The sequence below is a fragment of the Cucurbita moschata genome, unplaced genomic scaffold (genome assembly GCF_002738365.1).
Source record: "Cucurbita moschata cultivar Rifu unplaced genomic scaffold, Cmos_1.0 Cmo_Scf00133, whole genome shotgun sequence".
NCBI classification, from domain to species: Eukaryota; Viridiplantae; Streptophyta; class Magnoliopsida; order Cucurbitales; family Cucurbitaceae; genus Cucurbita; species Cucurbita moschata.
In genome coordinates this window covers 96,966-123,454 of record NW_019268649.1, presented here as the reverse complement: position 1 = coordinate 123,454, position 26,489 = coordinate 96,966, and the positions used below count along the sequence as shown (strand labels likewise).

General features: G+C 37.2%; 5 protein-coding genes and 2 non-coding genes across 11 annotated transcripts; 1 reads left to right on the top strand and 6 right to left on the bottom strand.

Annotated features, from left to right (window-relative positions):
• Positions 1-15: 15 nt before the first annotated feature.
• Positions 16-4,003, bottom strand: LOC111440053 (polyadenylate-binding protein RBP45-like). Of its 2 annotated transcripts, none has more exons than XM_023077438.1 (6): positions 3,555-4,003; positions 2,877-3,345; positions 960-1,015; positions 753-883; positions 567-663; positions 16-465 (listed from the first exon to the last, which is right to left on the bottom strand). In XM_023077438.1, exons 1-6 carry the CDS (start codon positions 3,825-3,827, stop codon positions 271-273), a joined length of 1,221 nt encoding a protein of 406 aa, XP_022933206.1. In that variant the 5' UTR covers positions 3,828-4,003; the 3' UTR covers positions 16-270. The 2 variants fall into 2 exon arrangements, with proteins under 2 accessions (XP_022933206.1, XP_022933207.1); XM_023077439.1 differs by having other exon boundaries at positions 16-462; positions 3,555-3,827.
• A 424-nt stretch (positions 4,004-4,427) lies between these two features.
• On the bottom strand, positions 4,428-8,744 carry LOC111440051 (polyadenylate-binding protein RBP45-like). 3 transcript variants are annotated; one of them, XM_023077434.1, is made up of 6 exons: positions 8,328-8,744; positions 7,669-8,116; positions 5,526-5,581; positions 5,318-5,448; positions 5,123-5,219; positions 4,428-5,030 (listed from the first exon to the last, which is right to left on the bottom strand). In XM_023077434.1, the coding sequence occupies exons 1-6, from the start codon at positions 8,598-8,600 to the stop codon at positions 4,821-4,823; spliced, it is 1,215 nt and encodes a 404-aa protein (XP_022933202.1). In that variant the 5' UTR covers positions 8,601-8,744; the 3' UTR covers positions 4,428-4,820. The 3 variants fall into 3 exon arrangements, with proteins under 3 accessions (XP_022933202.1, XP_022933200.1, XP_022933201.1); XM_023077432.1 differs by having other exon boundaries at positions 7,648-8,116; positions 8,328-8,600; XM_023077433.1 differs by having other exon boundaries at positions 4,428-5,024; positions 7,648-8,116; positions 8,328-8,600.
• Positions 8,745-9,388: 644 nt separating this feature from the next.
• LOC111440034 (15.4 kDa class V heat shock protein) lies at positions 9,389-10,238 on the top strand. Its single transcript, XM_023077407.1, has 2 exons — positions 9,389-9,628; positions 9,729-10,238. Exons 1-2 carry the CDS (start codon positions 9,481-9,483, stop codon positions 9,992-9,994), a joined length of 414 nt encoding a protein of 137 aa, XP_022933175.1. The 5' UTR covers positions 9,389-9,480; the 3' UTR covers positions 9,995-10,238.
• Positions 10,239-10,281: 43 nt separating this feature from the next.
• TRNAK-UUU lies at positions 10,282-10,353 on the bottom strand. The gene has a single exon. It is a non-coding gene; the product is annotated as a tRNA-Lys (tRNA).
• A 279-nt stretch (positions 10,354-10,632) lies between these two features.
• Positions 10,633-10,704, bottom strand: TRNAK-UUU. Its single transcript has one exon. It is a non-coding gene; the product is annotated as a tRNA-Lys (tRNA).
• An 890-nt stretch (positions 10,705-11,594) lies between these two features.
• Positions 11,595-20,872, bottom strand: LOC111440061 (abnormal spindle-like microcephaly-associated protein homolog). 2 transcript variants are annotated; one of them, XM_023077448.1, is made up of 20 exons: positions 20,063-20,872; positions 19,199-19,667; positions 19,022-19,107; positions 18,752-18,865; positions 18,477-18,665; positions 18,269-18,328; positions 18,058-18,114; positions 17,272-17,394; positions 17,033-17,155; positions 16,218-16,325; positions 15,993-16,128; positions 15,615-15,755; positions 14,819-14,989; positions 14,152-14,717; positions 13,812-13,989; positions 13,500-13,735; positions 12,929-13,118; positions 12,345-12,570; positions 12,098-12,253; positions 11,595-12,021 (listed from the first exon to the last, which is right to left on the bottom strand). In XM_023077448.1, exons 1-20 carry the CDS (start codon positions 20,756-20,758, stop codon positions 11,913-11,915), a joined length of 4,134 nt encoding a protein of 1,377 aa, XP_022933216.1. In that variant the 5' UTR covers positions 20,759-20,872; the 3' UTR covers positions 11,595-11,912. The 2 variants fall into 2 exon arrangements, with proteins under 2 accessions (XP_022933216.1, XP_022933217.1); XM_023077449.1 differs by having other exon boundaries at positions 17,033-17,149.
• A 702-nt stretch (positions 20,873-21,574) lies between these two features.
• Positions 21,575-25,626, bottom strand: LOC111440060 (tobamovirus multiplication protein 1-like). The gene is made up of 11 exons (XM_023077447.1): positions 25,212-25,626; positions 24,700-24,790; positions 24,560-24,612; positions 23,840-23,932; positions 23,620-23,691; positions 23,347-23,419; positions 23,169-23,214; positions 22,998-23,061; positions 22,376-22,429; positions 22,127-22,204; positions 21,575-22,028 (listed from the first exon to the last, which is right to left on the bottom strand). Exons 1-11 carry the CDS (start codon positions 25,362-25,364, stop codon positions 21,936-21,938), a joined length of 870 nt encoding a protein of 289 aa, XP_022933215.1. The 5' UTR covers positions 25,365-25,626; the 3' UTR covers positions 21,575-21,935.
• Between the last annotated feature and the right edge of the window lie 863 nt (positions 25,627-26,489).

Below are 26,489 nucleotides of genomic sequence, written 5' to 3'. Positions count from 1 at the left end.
GTCTAACTCGCATGATTAGCAAAGACAGAAAATTAACTATAGAAATAAAATAAACGACACAGTACACAATCAAACTTCTGAGAAAGAACATAATTAAAAAAAAGAAAAAGAAAAAGAAAAAAAGGCATTTCAGTCATCAAGGAGCTATGGTAGAGAATAGAAAATAGGAAAAAGAGTTGTTCAGAATGGATGGGATGGGAGGGGTAACTTAAAACGGGGGACTCAGTAGGGGGAGGAGGCCAGGCCAGAGTGAACAAAACTTCAAATCTACTACATGTATCCTCCTTGCTGCTGCTGCTGCGGTTGCTGTGGTGGTGGCTGCTGGTAGTTCCCATAGCCGCCATACCCACTGTAGAACATATTAGGGTCCTGCGGGGCTGGAGCGTAGCTGAAGTTTTCGTATCCTTGCCCATACCCGTAATACCCGCCTCCACCATTCCATTGGTTAGGATCCGCCTGAGGCTGCTGAAAGGTGAAGAAACAATTTAATTGATCATTATGAAAGAACTATATTCAATAACCATTGTCAGAGGATATCAGATGAGTGTACTATAATAGAACTCTACCTGTTTATTTGAAGGACTACGTCCCCATGAAAGTCTAATGTTCTGCCCACCAATTTGTGTTCCATTCAGCATGCGTAATGCTTCCTCAGCACAGTTTCTAATATCAAAGTTAAAATCACCAATAAATGTGTCATCACCAATTCAAGGGAGATTAAGATGTTAGGGTACATCTTTAAGACTACTCACCGGTCAGAAAATTGAACGAAACCACATCGTTTGCCCACAGGTATCTTTACATGCACCAATTCACCATACTGACCAAATACTTGTCTCAAGTGATCATCTGTGACATTAGAGTCCAAATTCCCCACAAATATCTGCAATATAGCCATTAAAGAAGTTAAAAACCGCAAATAAAGTTACATGGAAAAAGAAAAAGGGTACAGAACCCACAGTAGTATTGTTTGGATCACTCTCATTTTGGGTCCCTTGAGGATTCTGGTATGAATCTGCAATACAACAAATTAAGCTAACATGAATTTGCATTTTATCTTGAACCTATCAGGTGTTCTCTTCTTTTTAATATATCTTAAAGACAAAATCTCCAACAATAAAATTGAAACAAAAGCAATTTTCAATTGCTTAATCTCAAAGTATTTTAAAAGGTTTACTGAGACCTAAACACTTTTGGTTAAGAGAGGTAAGACATAAAGCATGTGGCAGTATGAAGGGTAATATTATAGTACTCATAAAACCACAAAGGATACCAAAAGATTTAGAGATACAAAGAATTACCCGTAAGTAAGGGAAATAATAAAAGACAAGTCTATTATATCACAGTCACGCCTAAAAAGGCTCAAATCAAGACATGCATGATATCGTCCATAAAGGTACAATCTTCCTTTTATCTGACATAGGCGCAAGCCTAGAGACAGGGAAGGGTTTTTTTTTTTTTTTTCTTTTTGATAAGAGAGACAGGGAAGGGTTTGAAAACATTGATCATAAAAAGGCCAGAATTTATAAAACAAAACATAGAATGTAAAATAGGTAAATATAAGGGATCATATCATATCACATGAAGAAATATCCATAGAATAATACACATGATTAAAAAAAGAAGGTGATATTATAAAGCATCACATCCTAATGTTCTAAATATCACAAATAGAGTCTCTAACTTCAGACTCAGGCAACCATACTCAAACAAAGAAACAGAATATATCATATCATATGATACAAGGGATCATATCATATCACATGAAGGATCTGGCCCAATCATTAGCATAAAAATTATTCAAACAAAGAAACAGAGTAAAATATATAACAAAAACTATAAGTGATGAAAGTAGCCAAACATAACATAAGCAAGACCAATCAATAGAATCCTATTTACACGAGATACAAACAAAGTATCCCTGAATATATCTGTGTCCACCAGGTTAAAGAAGAAAGGAATGACAATTTGGAATACCGAGCTAGAGAAATGAAAAACTAGAAAGAAAGGAGAATCCATGCAGTCCAAAATTCTTTTATAGGTAATGGATTCGAAAGCATAAACAGGAACGAATAATAATACTTAAAAGAAAACATAGGTAAACCTGTAAACCCTGTAAACCCTAATATTAGGTGGTAAAGGACAAGCACAACCTATGTGGTCTGCTATAGCTGTTGTAGAAGGATTGTTCAGTATAGAACCAGCGTGCCATCACATTAATGAAATTGCAATAATTCATCTACCTAAAGAGCCAACGTAGCCTGAACTTCTTTTGAAAAAAATCTAATGGAATTAGATTGAAATGCCAGGGAGAAAAAAAACACCCATGAAAATGAAAGGAAAAGCTAAACGTTGCAGAACTAAAGGTGAATTAAAAAACGTAGCATAAATATGCCACATAAGACATTGGCGGGAAAAAACTGACCTAAATGGAACAACGTACTAAAGGGTAACCATGTCAGCTGAAATCAGTAGCGGACCCCAAGCTGACAGAACCTTTTGACACCCTGCTTAAAGAAAAGAGGAGTTTTATAAGTTTATGAATCCTTTTTATAGTTATAATGACCAAAGTTCGAATTGGAACTGCACGAAGGAAAAGGCATGAAAGGCTACTATTCTCCAAGGGTACAACGAGGGGGGAATTAAAATGATAGAAAACTAAAAAATAAAAGTAACGAAAAGGAGCTAAATCCGGACAGAAAAATAAAGAAGGTCGGATTTCATCTAGGCATATTGAAAGCAAAAAGAATGCCGAAACTCTAAACTCAACCGGCACATCCATACTATGAACGAATGAAGGAGGATATATTCAATACAGAATTTGATGCTCTGTTTCTCATTTAAATTTTCCAATTTGGGGGGAGGTTAGTATTTACTTTTCGCATACTGCTGACTGCCAGAAGTGTTCTTGTTAGCCGCTGGTCCGATACGCATGGGCCTGGATGAACAGACGACACCATTCATCTCAGTCATTGCCCGCATTTGTTCACTCTCATCTCCGAACTTAACAAATCCATAACCTTTAGTACGTCCAGTGAGCCTGTCAATCACGACTTTAGCACCCTTAACGGAGGTATAACGGGCCCTAAATGTCTCTTGTAGCACGTAATCAGTAACATCACCAGCCAAATCTCCTACAAAAATTGTGTAATCGGGAGAGTCATCTTGTCGTTTCTCCCCTGCTGATGCCCAGTTCAATCTAAAATTTTGTGCCCCATTGGGCATCGCTGTGCCGTTATATGCTTGTAGTACCCTTTCCGCTGCTGGACGAGTTAAAAATTCAAGAAAGCCGTAACCCTCGGACTGGCCGGTTTGCTTGTTCCGAATAACTTTCACGGATGAAACCTGGGAATAAAAACATCATCAATTCTATACGAAAACAAATTGTAACCGCTTAATATCTATCAAGATGACATTTCAGAAACATGTACATGCACGAATCTGGATGAAATCGACCTAATAATCAAGTCCGACAAATCCCACCAATAATAATAATAAAAATAAAGACATATACACACATGATCTCAAGTGCGGTGGCGCGTTGATTCACGTACCTCGCCTGTATGAGCAAAGCAATTAAAAATATAGTTCTCGTCCATCCAGTACTGCAAGTCTCCGATCCAGAGCGTACGAACTTCATCCGCGTTGGCTGGTTGAGAGGGTTGTCCCTGAGGCGAAGCGGCCTGCGGCTGCTGAGGCCACATCTGAGGGACAGGCTGCGGTTGAGGCGGCTGGGGAGGCATCATCATGTAAGGAGGTTGTTGTTGCTGGTATTGAGGGGCCTGGTGAGGCATGTTGTGAGGAGCAATACCAGGTGCAGGCTGCATGGTTTCAAAGAAGGGAAACAAAATCTCCTTGTGGAGAGAAGAAGAAGAAGAAGAAGAAGAAGAAGAAGAAGAAAGAAGAGAGTTTGGGTGTCTCGTCTGAACAAAGAGAAACCCTAACCCTAGAAGTCGAGAATGAGCGAAAGGGAGGGAACAAATAGGAAGGGGATCCGGAAGGAAACAATTAGATTTATCGTTTAAAAAGGAAATAAAATAAAATACTTTATCCGAACGCTTTGAGGCCATGATTAATACAACATTGGGCCCCACATCACCATGTCCAACGTCATTTTGACGCTCCAAAATCCAAGCAATCAAGAAGCGAGCTTATGGAAGTCCAGATGGTACCGACCGCACGTGAATATTTAGATTTTCTATTATCGTCGGCAGACTTTTTCTAACAATGCCCGAAAAAAGCACTCCTTGCATAGAAATTTGTTGAGAATTTAAACAATTTTAAAATATTTTTATAAAAATTAATTTCAATCGAACGTGCAGAAGTGAATAAAAATTGCAATTTGGCCCCATATTTATTACTAATAAATGAATTTTCCCTACAAAAACTCGATGATTTAAGAACTCAAATTGAAATGGGAACCCAACAACAAAAAGTATTGTTCAAGCCACTTAAATACCATAAAAAAGTGTCAACAAAGCCAGAATATAAGTCAGATAGGCTAGTCCAGCAGGAACATAAATAGTAGGTTCAGGTTGAACTGCAACCACGTACAGCAATTTAAGCAAGAATTTACGAGAATTACAATAGGATCATTCAAATGGCTGGCTACCCATGATAGATTATGAAGAAACAAATAACGCAAGACGCAAAACCTTCTAACACCAAATACGAGCACACAAGTGACATCATGTCAACGGAGTCATACAGACTAGATGAGAGTAACATCTTCAAAATCTTCTACAAATGACAAGCAGAAGTTTGGGGTCACGTTCTGAGGGGAGGAGGTGGTGGGGGGGCACAACAAGCAAACTTGTCATCTACATATACCCTCCTCCTTGTTGCTGCGATGGCTGCTGCGGTCCTGGTTGTTGGTAGTTCCCATACCCACCATACCCACTGTAGAACATGTTAGGGTCTTGGGCAGCTGGAGCATAGCTATAGTTTTCATATCCTTGTCCATACCCATAATATCCTCCTCCTCCTCCTCCTCCTCCTCCTCCATTCCACTGATTAGGGTCAGCCTGAGGCTGTAAATTTGCAATAGAGGATTACAAAGCTTTCATATTTGCTTCAATATGAAAACTGGATAATAAGTGAGACATAATACTACTACCACTACCTGTTTGTTAGAAGGACTACGGCCCCATGAAAGTCTAATGGTTTGCCCACCAATTTGGGTTCCATTTAACACGCGCAAAGCTTCATCGGCGCAGCTTCTGAAATAGGATATAAAAAAAACAAAATATACTCATGAGCAAATGAGCGCCAAGTGTTGGGAAGGGGCGAGGCATCATAAATGCTTTTGAGAACCAACCTGTCTGAAAATTGAACAAAGCCACATCGCTTGCCTGCAGGTATCTTAACATGCACCAGCTCTCCATACTGACTGAATACTTGTCTAAGATGCTCATCAGTGACGTTAGAATCCAAATTTCCCACAAATATCTGCAAGAAGATAACATAACAACTCATAAACATGTCCATATGATTATATTACTACTAAAAAGTAATGAAGTACCCACAGTTGTATTATTTGGATCGTTCTCATTCTGAGTCCCTTGAGGATTCTGGTATGAAGCTGCATTTGGAAATATCAAACTAATCTGTCAACGAAACTACAAAATTCCAGAGTTGTCATTTTTCTTAAATAAGATACTGTCCTCAATGACACTTCTAACTTAACTGTGTCATATCACAACATCATTAGGGTGAATGATAGTAATTATAAAATAAAATAAAATAATTAAAAAAAAAATTTTAAAAACCAAGACACATGCAAAGACTAAAACAAAGTAAGCACAAATGATTAGCAAACCAAAGATATATGAAAAAACCCATCCTGTCTTTCACTGGGACTTAGCCCACCAAACAGAACCCACGAATGCCAAAATCTCAACTCTTAAAATTTACCGTAATTAATTCTTGTCTTACTCCTGTCTTTCACTGAGACTTAGTGTTTTGCACCTCAGATACAGAAGCACAGAAGGCGCATACCCCTATCCATAAGGGTGTAAGCCTCCTAGGCGTAAGCTTTGAAGAACTACAATGCTTTCAGCTCATACCAATTGTGAAAATTCACATGAAGACCAGAATATTAAGAATACAAAACTTTGTGCTGAACGCAAAATAGTTGAATAAGTAATTCCATATCTTACCCATATCGGACAAGAAAAAAAAACCATATAATAATACACAATAGTTATTCATAAAGAAAGGGAAACTATAAGGCATCCCATCCTAAAGAACTAAATATCACAAATAGCCTCCCTGACTTAAGACACGAGGTAACCATACTACGCCATATTGGAAATCTTGCACACTAAATTTGGCCAATCAATCACATAAAATGATTCAAACCAAGAAACGGTGTGAACCTTGAGACAAAACTAGAAGAGGTGAATGTAGCCAATCTTTAAATCAGCAAAACCAATATAAATAAATCTTATTTAGAAAAGATGTATATACGACATAAACCTGAATAAAAATAAATCCAACACGTTAAAAGAAGAATACTATGTTCAAGAGGAATGGCTTTATGAAATATCAAGCTACAGAACGAAAAACTAACAAGAAATGAAACCCATGCAGATCAAGAAATGTATCAAATTCTTTTGAAGGTAGTGGATTTGTCTAAAGAAATGGTATCCAACTATCAAGTACAACAATCCAACACGTTAAAAGAAGAATCCAATGTTCAAGGGGAATGGCTTTATGAAATATCGAGCTACAGAACGAAAAACTAGTATGAAATGAGAATCCATGCAGATCAAGAAATGTATCAAATTCTTTTGAAGGTAGAGGATTCGTCTACAGAAAAGGATCCAACCATCAAATACTGAGATTAAAATATAGGAAAGTAAATCCCATAAGCCCTAAAGGAGGTGAAGGACAACCACACCTTTGTGGCCTACTGCAATTTCTGTAGAAAGAAAGCTCAGAATCAAACTAGTCTGCTATCCCAGACTCCAGTTGTTGGAAATTTCAATAAATCTAGCTAAAGAACCTAAGTGGCCTAAACTAAAAAAAAATAAAAAAATTCTGACGGAATTAGACATTGCGAAATGGCAGGGGAAAAAAAAAACCCATGCAAATGAAAGGAAAAACTAAACTTTGCAAAACTAAAGGTGAATTAGAAAAACGTAGCAAAAATACGCCACTTAAAAAGAAAGAGGTAAGACATTGGCGGTAAAAAAACTGACCTAATTGGAACAACGTACTAAAGGGTAAGCATGTCAGCTGAAATCAGTTGCGGACTCCAAACTAACAGAGCCTTTTGACACCCTGCTTAAAGAAAAGAGGAGTTTTACAAGTTAATGAATCTTTTTTTACAGTAGTTACAGTGACCAAAGTTCGAATTGGAAGTACACGAAGGAAAAGGCATGAAAGGCTACTATTCTTCCAAGGTATAACGAGGGTGGAATTAAAATGCTAGAAAACTAAAAATAAGAGTAACGGAGAGGAGAAAAATCCAAACAAAGAACAAAAAGGTCGGGTTATATCCTGGCATATTCAAAATGAATACCAGAACTCTAAACACAATCACATCCATGCAACGAATTAATGAAGCGGAATATACTCCAAAAAAAATTTGATGGACTGTTTTGCATTAAAATGAATCCCCTTTAGAGAAAAGGAGGTATTTACTTTTCGCATATTGCTGAGTACCAGAAGTGTTCTTGTTAGCCGCAGGTCCAATTCGCATAGGCCTAGATGAGCAGATAACACCATTCATCTCAGTCATCGCCCTCATTTGTTCAGTCTCGTCTCCGAACTTCACAAACCCATAACCTTTAGTGCGTCCAGTGAGCCTGTCGATCACAACCTTGGCACCCTTTACGGATGTATAACGACCCCTGAACGTCTCTTGAAGCACGTAATCAGTAACATCACCAGCCAAATCCCCTACAAAAATTGTATATTCAGGAGAGTCATCTTGTCGCTTCTCCCCTGCTGATGCCCAGTTCAATCTGAAATTTTGTGCCCCGATGGGCATCGGGGTGCCATTATACGTTTGAAGTACTCTTTCTGCAGCTGGGCGTGTTAAGAACTCAATAAAGCCGTAACCCTCGGACTGTCCAGTTTGCTTGTTCCGAATGACTTTCACGGAGGAAATCTGGGGATATAGACATCATTAATTCAAAAAAAGCAAAAAAAAAAAAAAAAAACACCAACCGCTTCTTATCCACCGAGTTTACATTGTAATAACATGTATGCGCACAAGTCTTCATATAATCCAACTAATCACCATAATTCATTCACTAAAAAAGATAGAATAAGTACATATACACGCATGATCTCCACTCGAGTGGCATTCATAGACGTACCTCGCCTGTATGAGCAAAGCAATTGAAAAGAGCGTTCTCGTCCATCCAGTATTGCAAGTCTCCGATCCAGAGAGTACGGACCTCATCGCCACTAGCTGGTTGAGGCGGTTGGCCCTGTGGCGAGGCGGCCTGCGGCTGTTGAGGCCACATCTGAGGGACAGGCTGCGTTTGAGGCGGCTGAGGGGGCATCATCATGTAAGGAGGTTGCTGTTGCTGATACTGAGGGGCCTGGTGAGGCATGTTGTGAGGGGCAACACCAGGAGCAGGCTGCATCGTATCAAAGATGTCGGAATTTGTTAAATGTGAGATACGGAGAGAGTTTGGGGATCTCGTTTGACTCGGAGAAACCCTAACCCTAGAAGTCGGAAGCAGCCAGGCCTCGAGCGAGAGAGAGAGAGAGACGAAATGGTAGGGATTTACTAGGATTTTATTTCATTAGCAAACACTAACAAAAAATTGAGACACGTTATCCGAAAGGACGTGGGCCCCATACATATATACATATGTCCATCAACCGGCCATCATCTGCTGCTTCTCTTAGTTAGGCCAATCAACCACCGAGCTCATGCAATATATAGTGGTTTCGACTACGCATGATCAGTTTTGTTAACTAGCAACGATGTCCATTTACCCAGCGGGATACCTAGTGGAATAGGGCTGGTAGAGACCCAACCCGAACGATTTGCGGAATTGGGGAGTGATTTACCTCCGTCAGATAAACAGGGTCGAGGTCGAAAGTTATATTCTCGTCCCCGTCCTCGCCCAATTTCTCGCATTCTTTTTGTCTTATAATTACATTTTCACGACTTTCTACACATAAACATCATTTTATTTTAATCTATATATTTTATTTTTTTATATAAATATTATTACTTATATATTATAATATTTAATAGTTATGGTAATATTTATTTATTTATTTATTTATTTATTTTTACTTAACTTCAACCATGGATTTAAACGAATAAAGAGCAACTTGATCTCACTCTGACGAAAATGCCCTCAAGTTGCTGGAAGCCTGCAACTTGCCAAAATATCCAATTCTTCTATTTAAGGCTAAGACGAGCGTCGTTAAGACCCTATCCACTTCTGGTCTCATTGGGCCCGCCGAGAGCCCGCTGAACAGAAATCTTCGTTCCCAAAGCTATCAACAATGGAGATTTCAACTTCTCATCCTGCTTCCCTGCACAACTCACTATCTCCTCGTCTCCTCTTTCCTTACTACCATTACGCCGTTCCTCAGAACTACGTGCACTGGGCTCAAACATCCGAGTCTCACGTTTTCTCGGCCGATCTGCCTGGTACTTCCTCCGATTTGTCCGATTCCTTTCTTGCTGTAGGTTTCTCGTGCCGTTATTTGAATTTCTGAATCGTTTTTTGATTTGTGAATTTGATGCGTAGGTGTTCGGAAGGAGGAGATAAAAGTGGAGGTGGAAGATTCGCGATACCTAATTATTCGAACGCAGGCTGTGGATGGAGTTACGGTGCCTGCGAAGAGCTTCTCGAGGAAGTTTCGGCTTCCGGTTTTGGTCGATGTGGATGCGATTTCGGCTGGATTTGAGAATGGAGTTTTGGAGATTACGGTGCCTAGGTCTTTAAGGACACGCTCTGTCATTCACCAGACTGATTCTTCTGATCAACTTCAACTTCTTGCTAGGGCTGCTTGATTTGATCGGGATTCGAAACTCGAACGATTGACGATTTCGATTCCAAGTTTGCTGGTTCTGCCTTCTCTTTTCCTTTCGTTGGAAGTTTGATTAATTTCTCACGAGCAGGAAAAAAAAAACGTTCCGATATCGACATATTCTTTGATTTAGAATCTGTGATTGGAGACGATTGATCCCAATGAATTAGATTCATCGAAGTCACAAAGGATTATGTTACCTTCTAAAGGCCATTGAGGTGATGAAACGCGTCTTTGGTATCATTCATACGGGAAAATTTTGAACATATTCGCCGTATGTGGGGATCGAACCCACGACCACGTGGTTAAAAGCCACGCGCTCTACCACTGAGCTAAGACGGCTCTGAACTTTGGCGTGATAAATTTCTTTAAAGCAATAAACGATTACGTTACTTTATGAACCTGAACTTGAAGTGATGAAACGGGTCTTTGGGGATCGAACCCACGACCACGTCGTTAAAAAGTCACGCGCTCTACCACTGAGCTAAGACGGCTCTGAAATTTGGCGTGAAAAAAATTACATTTTTTCACCTCATACAGGATTACGTTACTTAATAACTGCCAATGAAGTGATGAAACGCGTCTTTGTTATCATTCATACGGGAAAATGATGAATACAACCGCCGTCTGTGGGGATCGAACCCACGACCACGTGGTTAAAAGCCACGCGCTCTACCACTGAGCTAAGACGGCTCTGAATTTTGGCGTGAAATCATTTTATTTATTAAATTTCTAATTCTAATAAGTTATACTTTCGCGCCTAACGTTCGAGGCAAAAACGACTTAGTTAAAAGCCACGCGCTCTATGTGCTCTGAATTCACGTAGTAAATTACTAAAAATAATTATGACGTGTTTAATAACATTATTTGGTTTTACACTTAATTTTTTGAAGTATTTATTGTTTAAACAATTGGGGTTAAAAATACAGGAAGAAGCACTTTTGACTATAATTTGTGATAAATTTTTCCAAAACAATTGAATTTTAAGTACAATTTTAAAAATAAAATCTAATTTTTTTCAAGAGTTTTTTTTATCATTAAAATTTAACTTGATTTTTTAAAAATATGTCTACCTTAATTTTAAAAACATAGAACAAAATATAAGTCTTAATCTATTTATTTTTAAAATAAGCAAATAACACTACTTAAATGTATTAGGCATAAAATTTACCCAAATTTTTAATGTTATATATAAGTCTCTAAATTTATTAAATATTTTTAAAAAAATTAAAAGTATTAAATAAAAAATTAATAGTTTTGAAATCTACTAAATATATATATATATAATTTTAATTTTAAAGGCTCAAGGCTATTATGGTAAAATTTACACGACACTGTCAAAGTGGGAAGGCCAACCTTGCAATTAAAAGTTTTATCAACTTGCCTTTGTCTCAAGGAAACTGATTACTTTAACAAGAGAATCAATGCCCTTTTGGGCTTCAGAAGGCACCAAAATTGAAGTCTGATATTTTGGAGTCCCAAAGGCCAATTCACCATTCACAAAAAGCCAGATCAAGAGCATGTGGCTTCTCATAAGTGTAGCTGGACATGCAACCAATCACATCAGCGCCAAGAAATCAACATAAAAGTAAGCAAGAACCGTTCTATCACATAGTAAATTGTAGTTGGACTGCAAAAAGATGCTTGCAGCTTTTTCACAATATTCAAAATGCTGAATATCTCAACAACGTCTAGGCGTTGGATTGTGCATAAATCACGCACACCAAGTACAGATTTCCCACCCACAGGCCACAGCCACAGGCGTTCAGGTTGTCAAGGGCCTAATATCTTGTTAGCAGTGGTAATCTGTACACTATGCTCTAATATTTATACATCTCTTAGTTCTATGGACATAGTCTAAAAACATTTCTCCATGTTAAGGTTAGGCCTAGCAAACAGATTTAATGGTAGCGTGGCTGAGTGTTACCATTTGTTATCAACTTTAGAAGTTCAACAGCTTCTTTCAATCGTCTCTCTATGCTCTCTCTCCCATCAAGACCCCGAGCATTTCTGCATGAAAAATAGTGTGATTCTATTGACATTGCTTGCCTTTCTCGAAGTTGAATTCCTTGAGTTAGAATCTTACCTCTTCTCATTGCTTGCCTTTCTCGAAAGTTCCTCGGCAAGACTGTTTAGTCTCTTTAAAAGGGCACTTGACTTGCGCACTGCTTCAATGCCTTTTTCATTTCTGCAGATCCTCTTCAAAACTTCCGAGGCAATAAAGAAGCCATCCTCCTTATTCCTGAATACAAGTTATTGACAGATAGCCTTTAGTTATAATGAAAAGAAATAAATTAGAAGTATCGTAATGCTCCAAAATTATCTTAATAAACCTTAGCAGCTCCCAGAGAAGTATTTCTACAGATCCATGAGTGTCAATTAGCACTTCAATAAGATGGGGATAGCGTGATAAGTTTCTTAAAGTAGAGAGCGCGTGCTTCAGGACTTCCTGATCAGGTATGCTTCGGCTGACTGACCGAATGAGCTTCAGCAAAGTACTAATAGCTCCAGCAGCAACAAGGGTTTCGCAGCATTTTTGAGAATGCCCTGTCGCCATATCTATAAAGCAGATTCGTCCACCAAATATTGCTTTTCAGTCAAATGACAAATGATTTAAGAAAAATTCAGGAAAAAAATGAACGTGTAAATTACTAGGACATCTTAATTTGGTGTAGTTGTTTTAATTTAATAGCATGCTCACAAAAGAACCCCATACTTCATCCATGAACTGCCAAATTTAACTCCTGGAACATAAATTTTGTAGTCCACGTTTTTAAATCCTTGAATATATAATTTGTAGTTCATGCTCCATACTAAACTTAAAGCAGAAATAGAAACTATATTAACCGTATTCCATATGAGCAAGGATAGCGGCAACATGCATATGGGATAAAATTATCATCGACATATTACATACCTAAAGTTGCACAGGTGTGAAGAATGCCTCTAACGCTTCTCATGCTCAGCAATTCTGTAAGTGCTACAACTAATCTGTTTATAATACGCTTGCCATCATCCACATTTGCAGCAGAGTTTTGCACTCTTAAGCGCAGGTCTCGTAACTGCCCTCTTGATCCTTTTCTTGCTAGGTGACCTTTCCAGTGTGACTATCAAATGCAAGGAAAGATAAAATTTAGAAGTTACACTTCATTTCTAAAATTTGAGCTACCTAATGTGTAGATTTTGGGTTTCAGAGTTGGACACTTTTGTGGTGACATTATTGAGAAGGTAATATGACAGTTAAAAACGCTATGATAGCCCAACACTTAGCCTATGCGGTAGTAACACCGCTCCCCATAGAATGCAATATGGTTCTTCGAAGAGTATAGAATGCAATATGTACTTCGCTAAAATAAACCGACATGGCGTCACAATGTTAGGAGTGAAGACAGGCCTAGCAACCTCTTGGACTTCTCCACTACCGTGTGAATTCTTTTGACAGCATGTAACTGATATAACGTTAAACAATATAAAACTATAACACTTACTTGGATCAAGACAATATGGTGTCTTTCTGTAGCAGCCCTTCGTCTAGATATCCACCCTCGGACATGAGACTGGATGACTATTGCGGACCTTGATCTTAATCTAAGCAATAAAACTCCCTTCCACCAACGTTGCAGTTTAAGAATTGAACTTAACACTAACTTCAACTCAAACAACTTGCAGCTGCCTCTGGATAAATTGCCATTGTTAGACGCTGAACGAAGCTCAGAAGCCGCACCTAAACAGTAAAGCGGTATGAGAAATGGAACTAAAACAAAAACATAAGACTATCACTAAACGTGTAGACACAATACCTAATAGCTTCTTTCGAGCAATTTGTCCCCTTAAGTGTCGTTGAATTTCTATAGCTGCATGTCTATGCCTACGAAATGCTATACGAGTAATCATGCAACGCGTAGCAGTCTGGATCTTTATGATGGACTGTCTCTGCAGCAAAAAATTCTTTCGTGCCAGCCAACGACGCCAAAAACTCTATATCAATCCAACAATTCACATCATTTAATTATGTCAAATATTAGCATTAGAACAAATAAAACATGTGTTAAAACATATATAGAACTTTCAAGAAATGAAATAAAGGGATCAAGTATATCATGCCGAGATAGTAAAATCACAAGTCCCAATAAGACTTACTTGAACTTGAATAACGAGACGCCTATGCCTATGACCTTCTCTCCTGGCAATCCATCCACGAACCGAAGATTGAATTACAATGGCAGATGTCACTCCATTCTTGTAATGTTTATATTCTTTCCAACTTCTTAACATACGAATATTTTTTTGAATTACTATTGTGGCCCTCCTTAGACTCAGAAACTGCGTTCTCAACAACCAACCACGAAAATAACTTTGAATTTGAGTGGCAGCAAGGTGTTTGCAGAACGCTTCGCTTACCACTACATCCTTGTTCAATATAGGACACTCCTCAGCAACTATTTGTAATTCAGATGCTTCTTTTATTTGATCACGAATGCCTATATCTCCATCTGCGATTGATGCTATATTTAGATGAGTTACTGCACGGTCACATCTGTCGATATTTAGATGAGCTACTTCTCTGCTAATTTGTTTTTTTCTAATCGTCCAATTCCTTGTTGCTCGTTGAATACATATTGCTGATCTCTGTAAAGTCGAGAGGCCACATCTGGACACTGTGAGTGTGCTATATCTCTCAATAACTTCGAGCTGTTTTGGCCTTTCTGTATCATCAATACAGCAACTTTTGTCATGGTGAGTTTTATTATACAACCATTTTAACTACATATTCAGAAGCAAACTAACTAAGTACAAAACACCATACCGCATTGAAAAGCGTGAGCAGTATCTGGTTCTGTACAAGCTAATTTCCGCCTCCTAATTAACCATGCTTTGATAGATCTTTGTAAGAAAGAAATTCTATCCGTCAAATTAATAAACTTGCGACGTTCAACCAATCTTCTGTAATATGATTGAATGATTCTAGCGGCATCTTCTGCAAAATTTTACAGAGGAATCCCAGTAAACATAAAAACAACAATAAAAGTTCAATTCTTATTTCAGTCTCTACCTTCCTACTTGTTTCATTTTCGTTCTAAAAACTTCCAAAACGTTCTCTTTTAAACTCCAAATTATTATGTTTAACTAAACAATTGTGTCACATCTTACTCATTTGTGCTTGTAGTAGTGTGTATCTGGCATGTATTTAACAATGAGGACCATAATTAGTGTTTTAAGTAAAGAGAGAAAATGAACCGTAATATAATAACCAAAAAAGAAAAAAAAGAAATGCGAAATTTCAATGAAGAAATAAGATTAAATCTCGTAATAGATGAATAAAATGAGGAGAAAAGATAATTAGCATCCAATGCTCAGAGAAATGTTTAAACAGTCGAGCACGGGCATAGTTCCAATAAAAGCATAAGAACCATTGTTTATTGAGTATGAAAGAACAAAAAATCTAATTATATCAGACTTAGTCCAACCTTTTGGAACTATGAGCATTTAAAGATTAAGAATTGATCGTTCAACAAAGAAGACAAGGAACCAACCAACAAAAAGTATACGCTAACTCGACTACAATCAAGTAGTAAATATATCAATAGCTGACATCCCAATACCTTTTTGCTTTTGGTTTCTCTCTTTTCTGGATGGAAGGAATAATGAAGAGGCGTCTGGCTTTGAAAAGGATCTCTTGTTCTGTTCGACCATATCCTGCCACCATGCCCGAATAGTCTTGAATTTTTTGGCACCATCTGTTTCTGAAGGGAAATGCAAAAATTTTAAGGCAAGAGAAGACTATGCTTAAAAACTGATTCCATGCCAAGTTTATGCTTACTTAAAGAGAGAGAATGGATAAAATTGAAAAACCTGTGTATGTTTTATGCAGCATGTACAAAGTGCATGTACGTAATGTCGCTATACGTACAAAAAAGAAAGCAAAATGTTTACTTTAGGCAATCCCTTCACAAACATAAAATCAGAGTGAAAAAAGCAACCTCCAGTGTTCTGCACATTAAAACCGTCAATATTTGGCGCGGCAACTGAATTCAAGACATACTGCCTGGAACAGACATGTATTTTATCTGGGCTTTGACAATCGCAGTCCAGTAGTTTATGGAAATTCAGTAGATCCTAGAAAAAAGAATCAATGTGTTTCAAGATATGAAACATGGTATGAACAATAATGGATCCAAGTACAACTCGAGCCCGAGGAACATTACCACGCTTTTCTTCACAATCAACTCTGATGCAAGGAAAGTCAACAAAATTATGACACTGCGGTCACTACACGCACCACCATACTCAAGTATATCACTGATTTGCAGAATCTGTTATACGAAATAAAGTCATAAATAATTATGCCTTGACATAATTGTACGACAGGTATACACAAATTTAAATAATACGAGAAAGCTGCTAATTTTTCAAATTCAACAATGTAATTACTCTCAAGCCGTAACAACTAATTGTTTCAACTTTATCAGAACAAACATGCACAAAATTTCTCAAGGAGTTTGTTCATTCCCAGCATCATTTTATCCATCACTAATTTCAATACATCTACATATCAATATGTCCCTTAATGTAAGAGGGACACGCTGCACAACAAAATATTTTTCCTTATAAAACCCTCGATGCATAGTGTAAACCATATTAATCCCACATCCAACATGTTAGCCATATTATTTCAGCCTCCTCGAATAATTTCTCGTGCACAAGATGGCATTATAAAACACGCCCTCGGTAAGGAACGCATCACAACTTTTTTTTATTATCTTATTTTTTAAAAAGATAGGAAGTTGCTTGGATGCCTATATCTCTAAACAATCTCTTAAATAAAGCCTCATTTATTTACTTTTCCATTGTCTGATGCTTTACAATAAAATAATGTTAATATATACAATCTTTAATTTGTTTATGATGTCTAACCATAAAAGGCACTCTTTAACATCTTGAACTTAAGTCCTTGAAGTATATTGTTCCTTACTGAGATTCACGCTTAAGAAAATATTGAATGCATTTGTCAAACACTAACCTCAGGAAAATCTCCCAACAGTGAAGTCAATTTTTGCAGTAATATTAAATTATGTGCCGAGTCTGAACAATGAGTGACAGACATGATCGATTCCTCACCATTCATCTTCTGAGGATCCTGTATCTAGATGGATACATCAAGGTAAGGCACAAGCAAGGCCATCCATAAATTAGTGGAGTGAGTTCAACACCTATCAAGAAGTAATGAAGTAGGATGTTATAACTAGATGGATGCACAACCTTTGGAGAGCTAGAACAGTGAAGATCTTTACGGAAGTAGTAATCAAGTAGGCACCATATTGCTTTTCCATTGACCAAAGAAGAAAAGCTGCTAATCTTTATATCATAGTTCTCGCAGACCACCTGAAGTAAAAGATTTTCCAAGTTTAATCAGAAGAAATAGGTTTCTGGATTGCCATATTTTAACAATTGTAAGGAGAAAGAGTCAAACTTTTCCCATACACTAAATCTTTATGAAATTGTAACAGGTTGAAAACGCACCATAGAGGAGAAGACTTCCTCAACTCAATAACCTTTCAGCTAAAACCTCTTCATAAATTCATATATTTGAAGTTTGAAACAGTGAGCAATGAATAAAAGTAAAATGAAAGGAATTTGCAAACTGCTTTCCCCTATACTAAATCTTTATAACCCCAATCTAAAGAATTGAAATTATGTATAGCAGTCAAATTATTCTCATATTAAAAAAATACGCGTCGTAATGTATGTTTCCACAACTTTACTAATTGCTAATACCTTTCACAACAGATACACGTGAAATTATCTTGAAAATTGGAATGGTTAATAACATAAAGAAACTCAACGTGAGAAAATGGTAGGAAAAGCATGATTATAGATTCCTATAGTTGATCAGGGTAAATGCATGAGCAAAATCATTACATATTTCCCCGCAAAACGGTAGAACATGGCTTGCGTTTACATTAAGGAGAATACATGCACCACTATGATCCTTGTTGTAGTTCTAATTTAATGAAAGCCGAAAGAGAACGGGACTGAAAGCAGTACCTGGATCCAATTCAAAAGAACTTCCAAGGGTGTGGAGTTAACAATTTCAGATTTTTCCTGTTGGATGGAAAAGAAAAAAGAAAAAGAAAAAATCTAATAAAGAAAACATTATAAAATTGAACGTTAAATAGTAACAAAGTAATGGACCAACGATTGTAGCGAGAGTGAAGAGGCCTTTAAAAGTCTAACAAAGAGGAAGGATAATACTGACCACCCCACGAATCTTGCAGACTTCTTCAACTAGAAGGTTTTTGTTGACTATAAGAGGTAACTGCATTTTTTACTCAGAAAAAAAGTAAGTTATATGACTTTTGGACTTGAGAGCTACATCTCATTGACAATCAATTAGACGTTACACAGACTAGTTGAGTGATTATCATGAAAAAGCAAGAAAGAGAAAAAGGAGGACTTTAGAGTACCTGAAGATGAACAAACATGTTAGAGAGCAAAGAAAGGATCATTTCCTTATCTCCGTTAGCAATATCATCTTCCACAATTATCATTCCATCCTCATCGCGTAATGCTACACCGGCCTGCTTAAGATACTGCATAGCCTTACTACAGTTCGTCAAGTTCTTCTTATGAGTATCTGATGGAACTACAATTTTCTGACAGCAGAATTAGGACAAAATTAAAAATAGGAGGGAAAACAGTTATTAAAAGCTGTATTTTCATGAATGAAAAACGACACTACCGTCAAAATCGAATAGTCATTAAGCAAAAGTTGAATGGCTCTGCAAAGTCGGACTCCATCTTGGATGTCCACAAATAAATTGTTAATTTTGAAGTCGTAATCAGAAATGGGCAACTGCAGAGCCATAAACAATTTAAACCAAGTCAGTCAATAAGGTAGACATTATTGAATTAGTGATTTTCAATTTCCTACAACTATTGATGTTTGTGGTCACGGGCATAAAGATTCAGGATAAAATGATCATCCGATCATGTTATATAGAACAACTACCTGAGTGTAAGATACTTTATACCCCATAATCACCAAGTGTGCTACCAGATTACCTTCTCCATGCATTACATTTGATGATAGGAAATCTAATTGCACCAAGAGAAAAAAAAATTAGGTTATAAACTTTTTAAACTTACAGATTATCCGCAGAAAATGGGTGGAGCAAGTATTAATTACCATTAATCATTTGACGACTTGATTTGATGACAGATTGCGCGATGAACAGCAAAGGAGAACCCCCATCCACGCCATCGATACCATACTCGAGAGGAAGACTGCTCTGGCACTTGGCTTTATCAAGAATAAGAACTAGCAATAAAAATCTTTTCAGAATAATATTACCCAAGGCTTCATAATATCCTGGTCTATATAAACCCTCAACCATCCGGTTATAAGAATATGTCTTCGCCAGACCAGAATGAGAAAAAAACTGCTTCCCCAGGACCATTTTCAGAAATGCATTATCTTGTTCAGAGTTCACATCTTCAGTGGACAGCAAAGAATCACCTCCAAATATGATGTACAATCCAATGTGAAGCCAAATTGGGTTGTAAGACATAAGGATTCTTGTGGTGCTCTCCTTCAGTGCAACGTCAGTTACAATGGGGCAATGAGCCTTCATTTTTAACCTTCCGTCATCAATATTCTGAGAAACAGAGCAAATAAAATATATTAGAAATTCCGATAAGATTATTGAAGAACCCATGTACGAATAATGAAGAACCATGCTTTATTGATATTGTATAAGAGACAGACTATAATAATCTTGGTCAAGCATTGAAAGGCAACATAAGGTTCAAGTTTATCACATCACAAGCCACATCTTGATTGTGATTACGGTATTGCCGCATTTGTGGCAAGAATTAGGATTATTATCGCTGAAAGTTGTAACGAACAGAACACGGTACGAGTATATTCTAAATTTGGGAAAGAAATTAATCGAGCTCAAAAAGGTGAAAACGTTCCTCTAATCGCTAATTGTTGCAGCCATGCCAAAGAAAGGGAGAAATATAATGGGAAGGGATGTAATTGAAACCGAACCTTAGTCACTTGAGCCATGATGTCCAGAGTATCCTTGCAATTGTTCGAGCTCAAGTAAACCCGCATTCGTTGCGTCAAATCATCAAAGCTACATACATCTTTCAACGACTCCCTCAACTTCACATACCTCGAATTCGAAAACTCAACTTCGTTTTCGGCGACATCGCCACTTGGAGAGCCCCACGACAAGTCTCTCTGCCTCTTCGGGCATCGCCATGCCATATCAACTCCCACAGCAGCACGACGATTGCCATCTCTCTTTCCCTTCCCCCGCGGTCCAGTGCTGCGTCCATGGTCGCCCATAGGCCCATCGCATCCACAAGATCTCGGGTTCTCAAACAAGAAATTAAGCCAAACCGTGAGAGAATTAGCTAAAGACTTCAGAGATTGTTCCTTCTTCACCTGAGCCTTGCGAGAGGACTGCGATTGCTCGAGCTCAAACGCCTTGAGTTTACGGGAGGCCTTGGACCGAGCAGCGGACGAGGAAGGCGCCAAAGAAGGGCGCGGACGGCGAATTGACGAAGAAGCGAGAGGAGTTCTCTTAGAAGCAGTAAAGAAATGTTGGCATGGAGATTGAAGATTGGAAATGCGGGATTGGCGCTTGGGGGTTTTGAAGTTTGAGATGTCTTTGAAAATGGAAGAGGGAGGAGGTTTAAAAGGTGAAGGAGAGGGACAAGGTAGTTCTTCTCCTTCCATGGCTGCTTGACTTGATTCTCTGCAACTCCGGTTTGAACTTGAAGATTTCTTGGTCTTTCAGGGAGAAATTGCTTGAGAAGGAGAACGCAGTTGAAGTTGAAGCTCCTCCACTCGTGTGTTTGAATTTCAAAATGCGAGGGAGAAACAGAGAAAGTCTTAAATAACATAACAAAAAAATTTCTTTTTTTTTTTCCTTTATACTTTTTTTTTTTAAATTTATATTTATTTAACACTTTTTTGAAGAGTAGTTAAAGAGTGAGCTTTTGTGATGCAAATAATAAACAATAAATTGTAATTTTTAATATTTTTTAATTTATTTATTTTATAAATATCAATCTCTATTTTTAATCTTTAAAATTGTGTTGGAAATTTATTATATTTTAGTATTTTTTTTTAATTAAAAAAAAACTTTCATTCTTAGTTGTAATATTATTTTTGATCTTACGTAAACGTTTCATCAATAACGATATTATGCAAAAAGGAGTATAAGTCTAATAGAATATTATGCAAAAATTGAGACATAAAATGATGTAACATGAAGAAACTGCTACACCAATAACGATATGTTTTCTAAGTTCCATACAAAATTCTGAAGTATTTAATACTCTTGATATTGCACATGAGATGAAAATTTTCTCATACTGTAGAATTTCTAAGGGAATTCTCATTCCAAGCTCTCCAAAAATAAATGAAATTTTTTGTAATGATAATTCAAATATGAGACGGAGACATTCCCTGTCTCGTATTTTTAAAATTTTTATTGTTATTTAGGACTTCTATGACACTGTGAATCGTGTTCGAGTTGAAACTCAGAAGTACGCAAATAAATCTACTTCATCACTTCTTTACAAATACTGAACAAAATCACAAACAAGAACATCAACAAGCAAAAATAAATTACAAGCAGATCACTGATTCCTCCACACTTGGATACAGATCAAAAACACAATACTTCACCTTACAGAAATCTAATTTTGCACATTTAGATCCAATAGAATGAGTTGTTCAAATCAAACAACACCGGGGGAAGAGCTACATAATATCTCTCAGGCAGCAGCAAACAGCTTGGTCTTTCTTTGACCTCACATGCTACAGCAGAATGCCACATTAGACCCACCTCTTCATACATTAGACCCAAGGAGGGGCGGACGTGTTCAGAATGTAACATGCATATTAACTAGCGAATGGGGTGGTATTGAGCTGATATTCTCTTAGGAGGCAATTTGCGTAATATGTAAAGAACTAATGCTGAAGGCAGAATTTCGACCAACTGTAAGTTCAATAAAATGGTTTATATCAGCCTAGAGTAAGTGGATTATATCGAAAACAGAAATACGAAGCACGAACAAGCTTAGTAAAGCGAAGTACCGAGTAGTAGATGAAATTCAGAAGGGGGTGTTCTAAAACGTCAAGTGATGCATTTGCATCAAAAGCGGATAAAGCAACCTGCACTCAACAATTAAAAAAACAAAAAACAACTTGTGAATTCCATGCATTGTCAGAAAAGTTTTGTTTCTTCAACCACAGAATTCAATCCATTTATAGCACCCTATGCTTAATAAGCATTCCCAAACGAAGATGGGTTTTCATTACTAGAAGGAGGATATGGAACCATACCACAAAGCATCGAATGAGGAAGCAGGTGAAGCATATGGCGGTTACAGATCCAACCTGCAATTATTTTTAAAAAAATAAGCATGATTAAGTGGATCCTTAATATACATGAAAACCCACAAATTATGGTTTATAAGCCTGCAAATAACATCATGAATCCTGCTTTACAATTGAAGGAGTTTACTTTTTCTATTATCGTCATTTATGTCAAATTTTAATAAACAAATCGTACAACCTGGGGAACAGCTTGGGATGTGGAGATCATAGACTTTTATATATATGATAGATCTGAAGCTTAAAACGATCACATTTTCCAAAAAATCAGCTCAAGTTTAATGTATAAATAATAAATTGCATACGTTGCAGAAACCAAGTAGTCTTCTAAGCCTATGCGCCCTTGTAATCATGGTATCTCGGTAACAAATTTCCACAGAAAAGTCAATGGAATTTGACCAGACAATTTGTTTGTATAAATTATAAAATTCACATTATCAGTTACCAGAATATCACATACAGGTATGGAAGAAAGAGATCTTCATAAATTACTCAATTTTCTTCATATAATAGGAAGAAAATGGCGTTTGTGGTTACATCATGATAGAGGACTAATATATTGGACACATACCTCATGAAGTTTCTTCCTTCTCCCTTTAGATTCAATCGGAAAACGTCTAAGCATGAAAAATAATCTAAAGATTTTCATACAAGAGAAGAGTCAGGAAAAAAAAAATCAAAGATTATACAAAATCTCGATGCATTGAATAATATGTCCACCAGACATGAAGCAGATACTCACCTTCCACCATATATCAAGAAGCCTACTGCAGCTATGAACGACACCACTGAGAAAATGAAAAAAAGGAAGCAGTGGTTAGAAAGGGAAAAAAATGATTAGTACTGATAAAATTATCTTCTAGATCCAATCTACAAAACCGGACCTCTTGTACACAGGAAATGAGGATACAAAGACTAACCTGCAATGAAAATTTTTCCAATGAATTCCACCAGGCTGTTGTCATCCACCCCGATGTATATCCAAATGCAAACCTGTCCAAAAATTACTAGTTATTAACTTTGAGTTGAGTTCAACACATAACATGATTCAGCGAAATCCCTCCTCATGAATTTGAATACCAGGAATTCCTTCACCCTTCCAAATAATATTCTGAATTCAATCAAAGATTTTAAAGTATGAATTGGCTACTTTTTGAATTCCAAACAAGGGTAGCTAAGAGTAAGTGGTGTACCTGTATAAGATATATCACACTGTTGACTGAAATGTAAACTGTTCGTAGTTTATCTGTTGGCAGACTTCTTGCCTGTTCAACAAAACAATCAATGAAAAATCAGCAATCTTCATTGTGCCCCAAATGATGGCAATATCAACGACAGCTCAGCCACTAAAAAGGGAAGACAGCCTTGATTGCAAGCAAGAAAATAGATAGCAAAACAATACACAAAACTTGCCTGGTGGTATATCTCTGCCCAGAAGAGGACCAGGAGTGAGTACGTTGAGAAAAAAAGAAGACCAGGAAGTTCCAATAATAACAACAGTAGAACCTGAATCAGAATTAGTTGACATACTTCAGTAAAAAGGTTTAGTATTCATGGCACATTTAAAGATTTTAAGAGGAGATAGACTATGAACAACTATCATATTATGAAAGTTCGATAAAAAGAAAAAAAAAGAGAAACGAAGATGCCATTTGGAAGTGTTGTTAAAAAAACTGTTAGTTTTGAAAATTGTTTTCTATTGTGTTGTTTACAAAATGGCTGTTAACTTGAGAATAACTCTCGAGTGGCTCAAGAACAACCGAAAGCACAGTCCATAAACGATAGGGAGTAGTTCAAAGTAACCTATAATAATTGCCAGAGTTCCAAAATTTGTAGAACATTTGTAAGAAAATCTTCCACAAAAGACACACCAATACGATTAAGTAATCTCTAATATAGGTTTTCATCATCTTCAATATTCATGCAAGCTAATGCAATATTTGATCTCGTAAAACAGCTTTGCGACAAGTAGGCTAAATAACATTGGCAAATGTCTGTTCCCTTCTGTGAAAAAAATAAGAACTGAAATTTTGAGTCCATGCAAATCCCAAATAATATTTGAGATACAGATATTGCACAGGCAAATTATCATAAATAATATCAAAGGTTCAGATACTGCTCAAGTAAACTTACTTTTGGTTGCAAAAGAAACACTTGCTTGTGGAGCCCAAACACAATTGCGCGTACTGAATCACGGAGTAAGAATTGAAACTATCAATCAAAGCCTTAAATGCCTCCATTGAGAATAAAGCGAACAATAATCTTTATATTACCTCCATTGACGATGAAGTTCATTAGATGGAAAACCTTCTGTGTTGTCCAACCATATTCAGGAACTCTCAGTTCAATCCTAATCAATTGAATCTGCACGCACGTACACAAAACTAAGTTCCGGATCCCCAAAATCTAAACAAAAATTCCTATTCTACAGCTCTATTTTAAAGAAGTTCTGAATTAATAATGGAAACACAACTTGGAGATTTGCATTCAAAACCCGGAAAGTTATGAATTAATAATGGAAACACGAATTGTACTTGCAGGAATATGAAATTCTCATTCTCCTAGAGTTCCATTAAATAAACCATAACCATAACCATTGGCGCCCGTCCGTTGGTACAAGGAGAAATTCTAGAAAACTGGAACGCACTCAAACCTACCAATCAGCTAAAAAGGGAAAAAAAAAACACACACACACACAGTTCAAAAACCATAACAATAACGAGCTCTCGAACACAGCATAGCAGATAATTTAGATAGATGAGGTACGGAAGCAGGAGAGAGATACCAAAGCAACGGCGGAGACTAGCGCGTATATAGCACAGAGAGAGTAGAAAATCCGATCCTGCCAAAAAGTAGATTCGTTGATGTCATTCCACCAGCTAGATGCCGTAACGCCCATCTCCATGGCCGTCGTCAAGTTCAGTTGCAGTCTCGCCATTTTTCCCCAATTAGTGAAGAAACTTTCTCACTAATCACTATCGCCCTTCCTCTCCACCGTAGATTCAGAGAACCGAAGTTCCGATAAATTGACACGGCCAAGCAAACGCCGGCGAGACAGCCACCAGAACGCCGGCGAGGAGAGAGGGCAAAGAAGAAGAGGGATTGTTCTTTGATTTTGGCTTTCGGCCCTTGGTCGGTCTCTCCAAAGTAATCAATTCATAATTCAGGAAAGGCCGTAGAAAAGAACAATTCTACTTATGTTTCCCTCCACATAAATTTTATAATCCCTGCTTTTATTTCTTGTCTTTTCCTTTTTTGTATTTCTTGTGCCGGTTGGATTATCTTTTTTACAAATTGTGATGTCCACCTCGGACCTCGGTTCTAGGATGAGAACAAATCACCTTTGTAAGGATGTAAAAACTTTTTTCCAGCCGACCATTTCAAAGCTTTGAGGGAAAGTAAAAAAAGCACAACATCTGCTAGAGGTGGATCTGGGTCGTTACAAATGGTATTAGAGCCATTCACCGGACGATGTACCAATCTTCTCGCTATTCCCTGAAGGAGGGTAGACACAAGGCAGTGCCAGTAAGAACACTGGCCCCTAAGGGGTAGATTTGGGGGTGGTCTCACATCGATTTTGAGTGCTAGCGAGAACGCTACGGCCAAGAGAGGTGGATTGTGATATCCCACCTAGGATGGGGGAGAAAACAAATAGGACAATATCTGCCCGCAGATCTCAGTCCTTACACACATATTAAATTAGATATAAAATTATAATCCGGTGAAATGGTGAAAAAAATATGGTGCTACACGTCTATTTTATCTGCAGGTCCCACCCGTATATATCTCTAATGATAATTAAATTTAAAATTACAAAATAAATGTTTAAAATAGGAAATGATTTAGTACCAAAAAAAAAAAAAAAAAGGCTGAATTTAAAATTTTGTAAATTAACGTCAATCTAGAAATGTGGATTTGGACGGCTATGTTTTATTTGTTTTTATTTCCTTAGTGATAATGAAGTCACGTTAGGCTTAAATTAATTATAAAACAACTAGTGAAAATCTGGATGCATATAATAAATTATATATATATTTTTTAAATAATTATTTAATTTTTATTT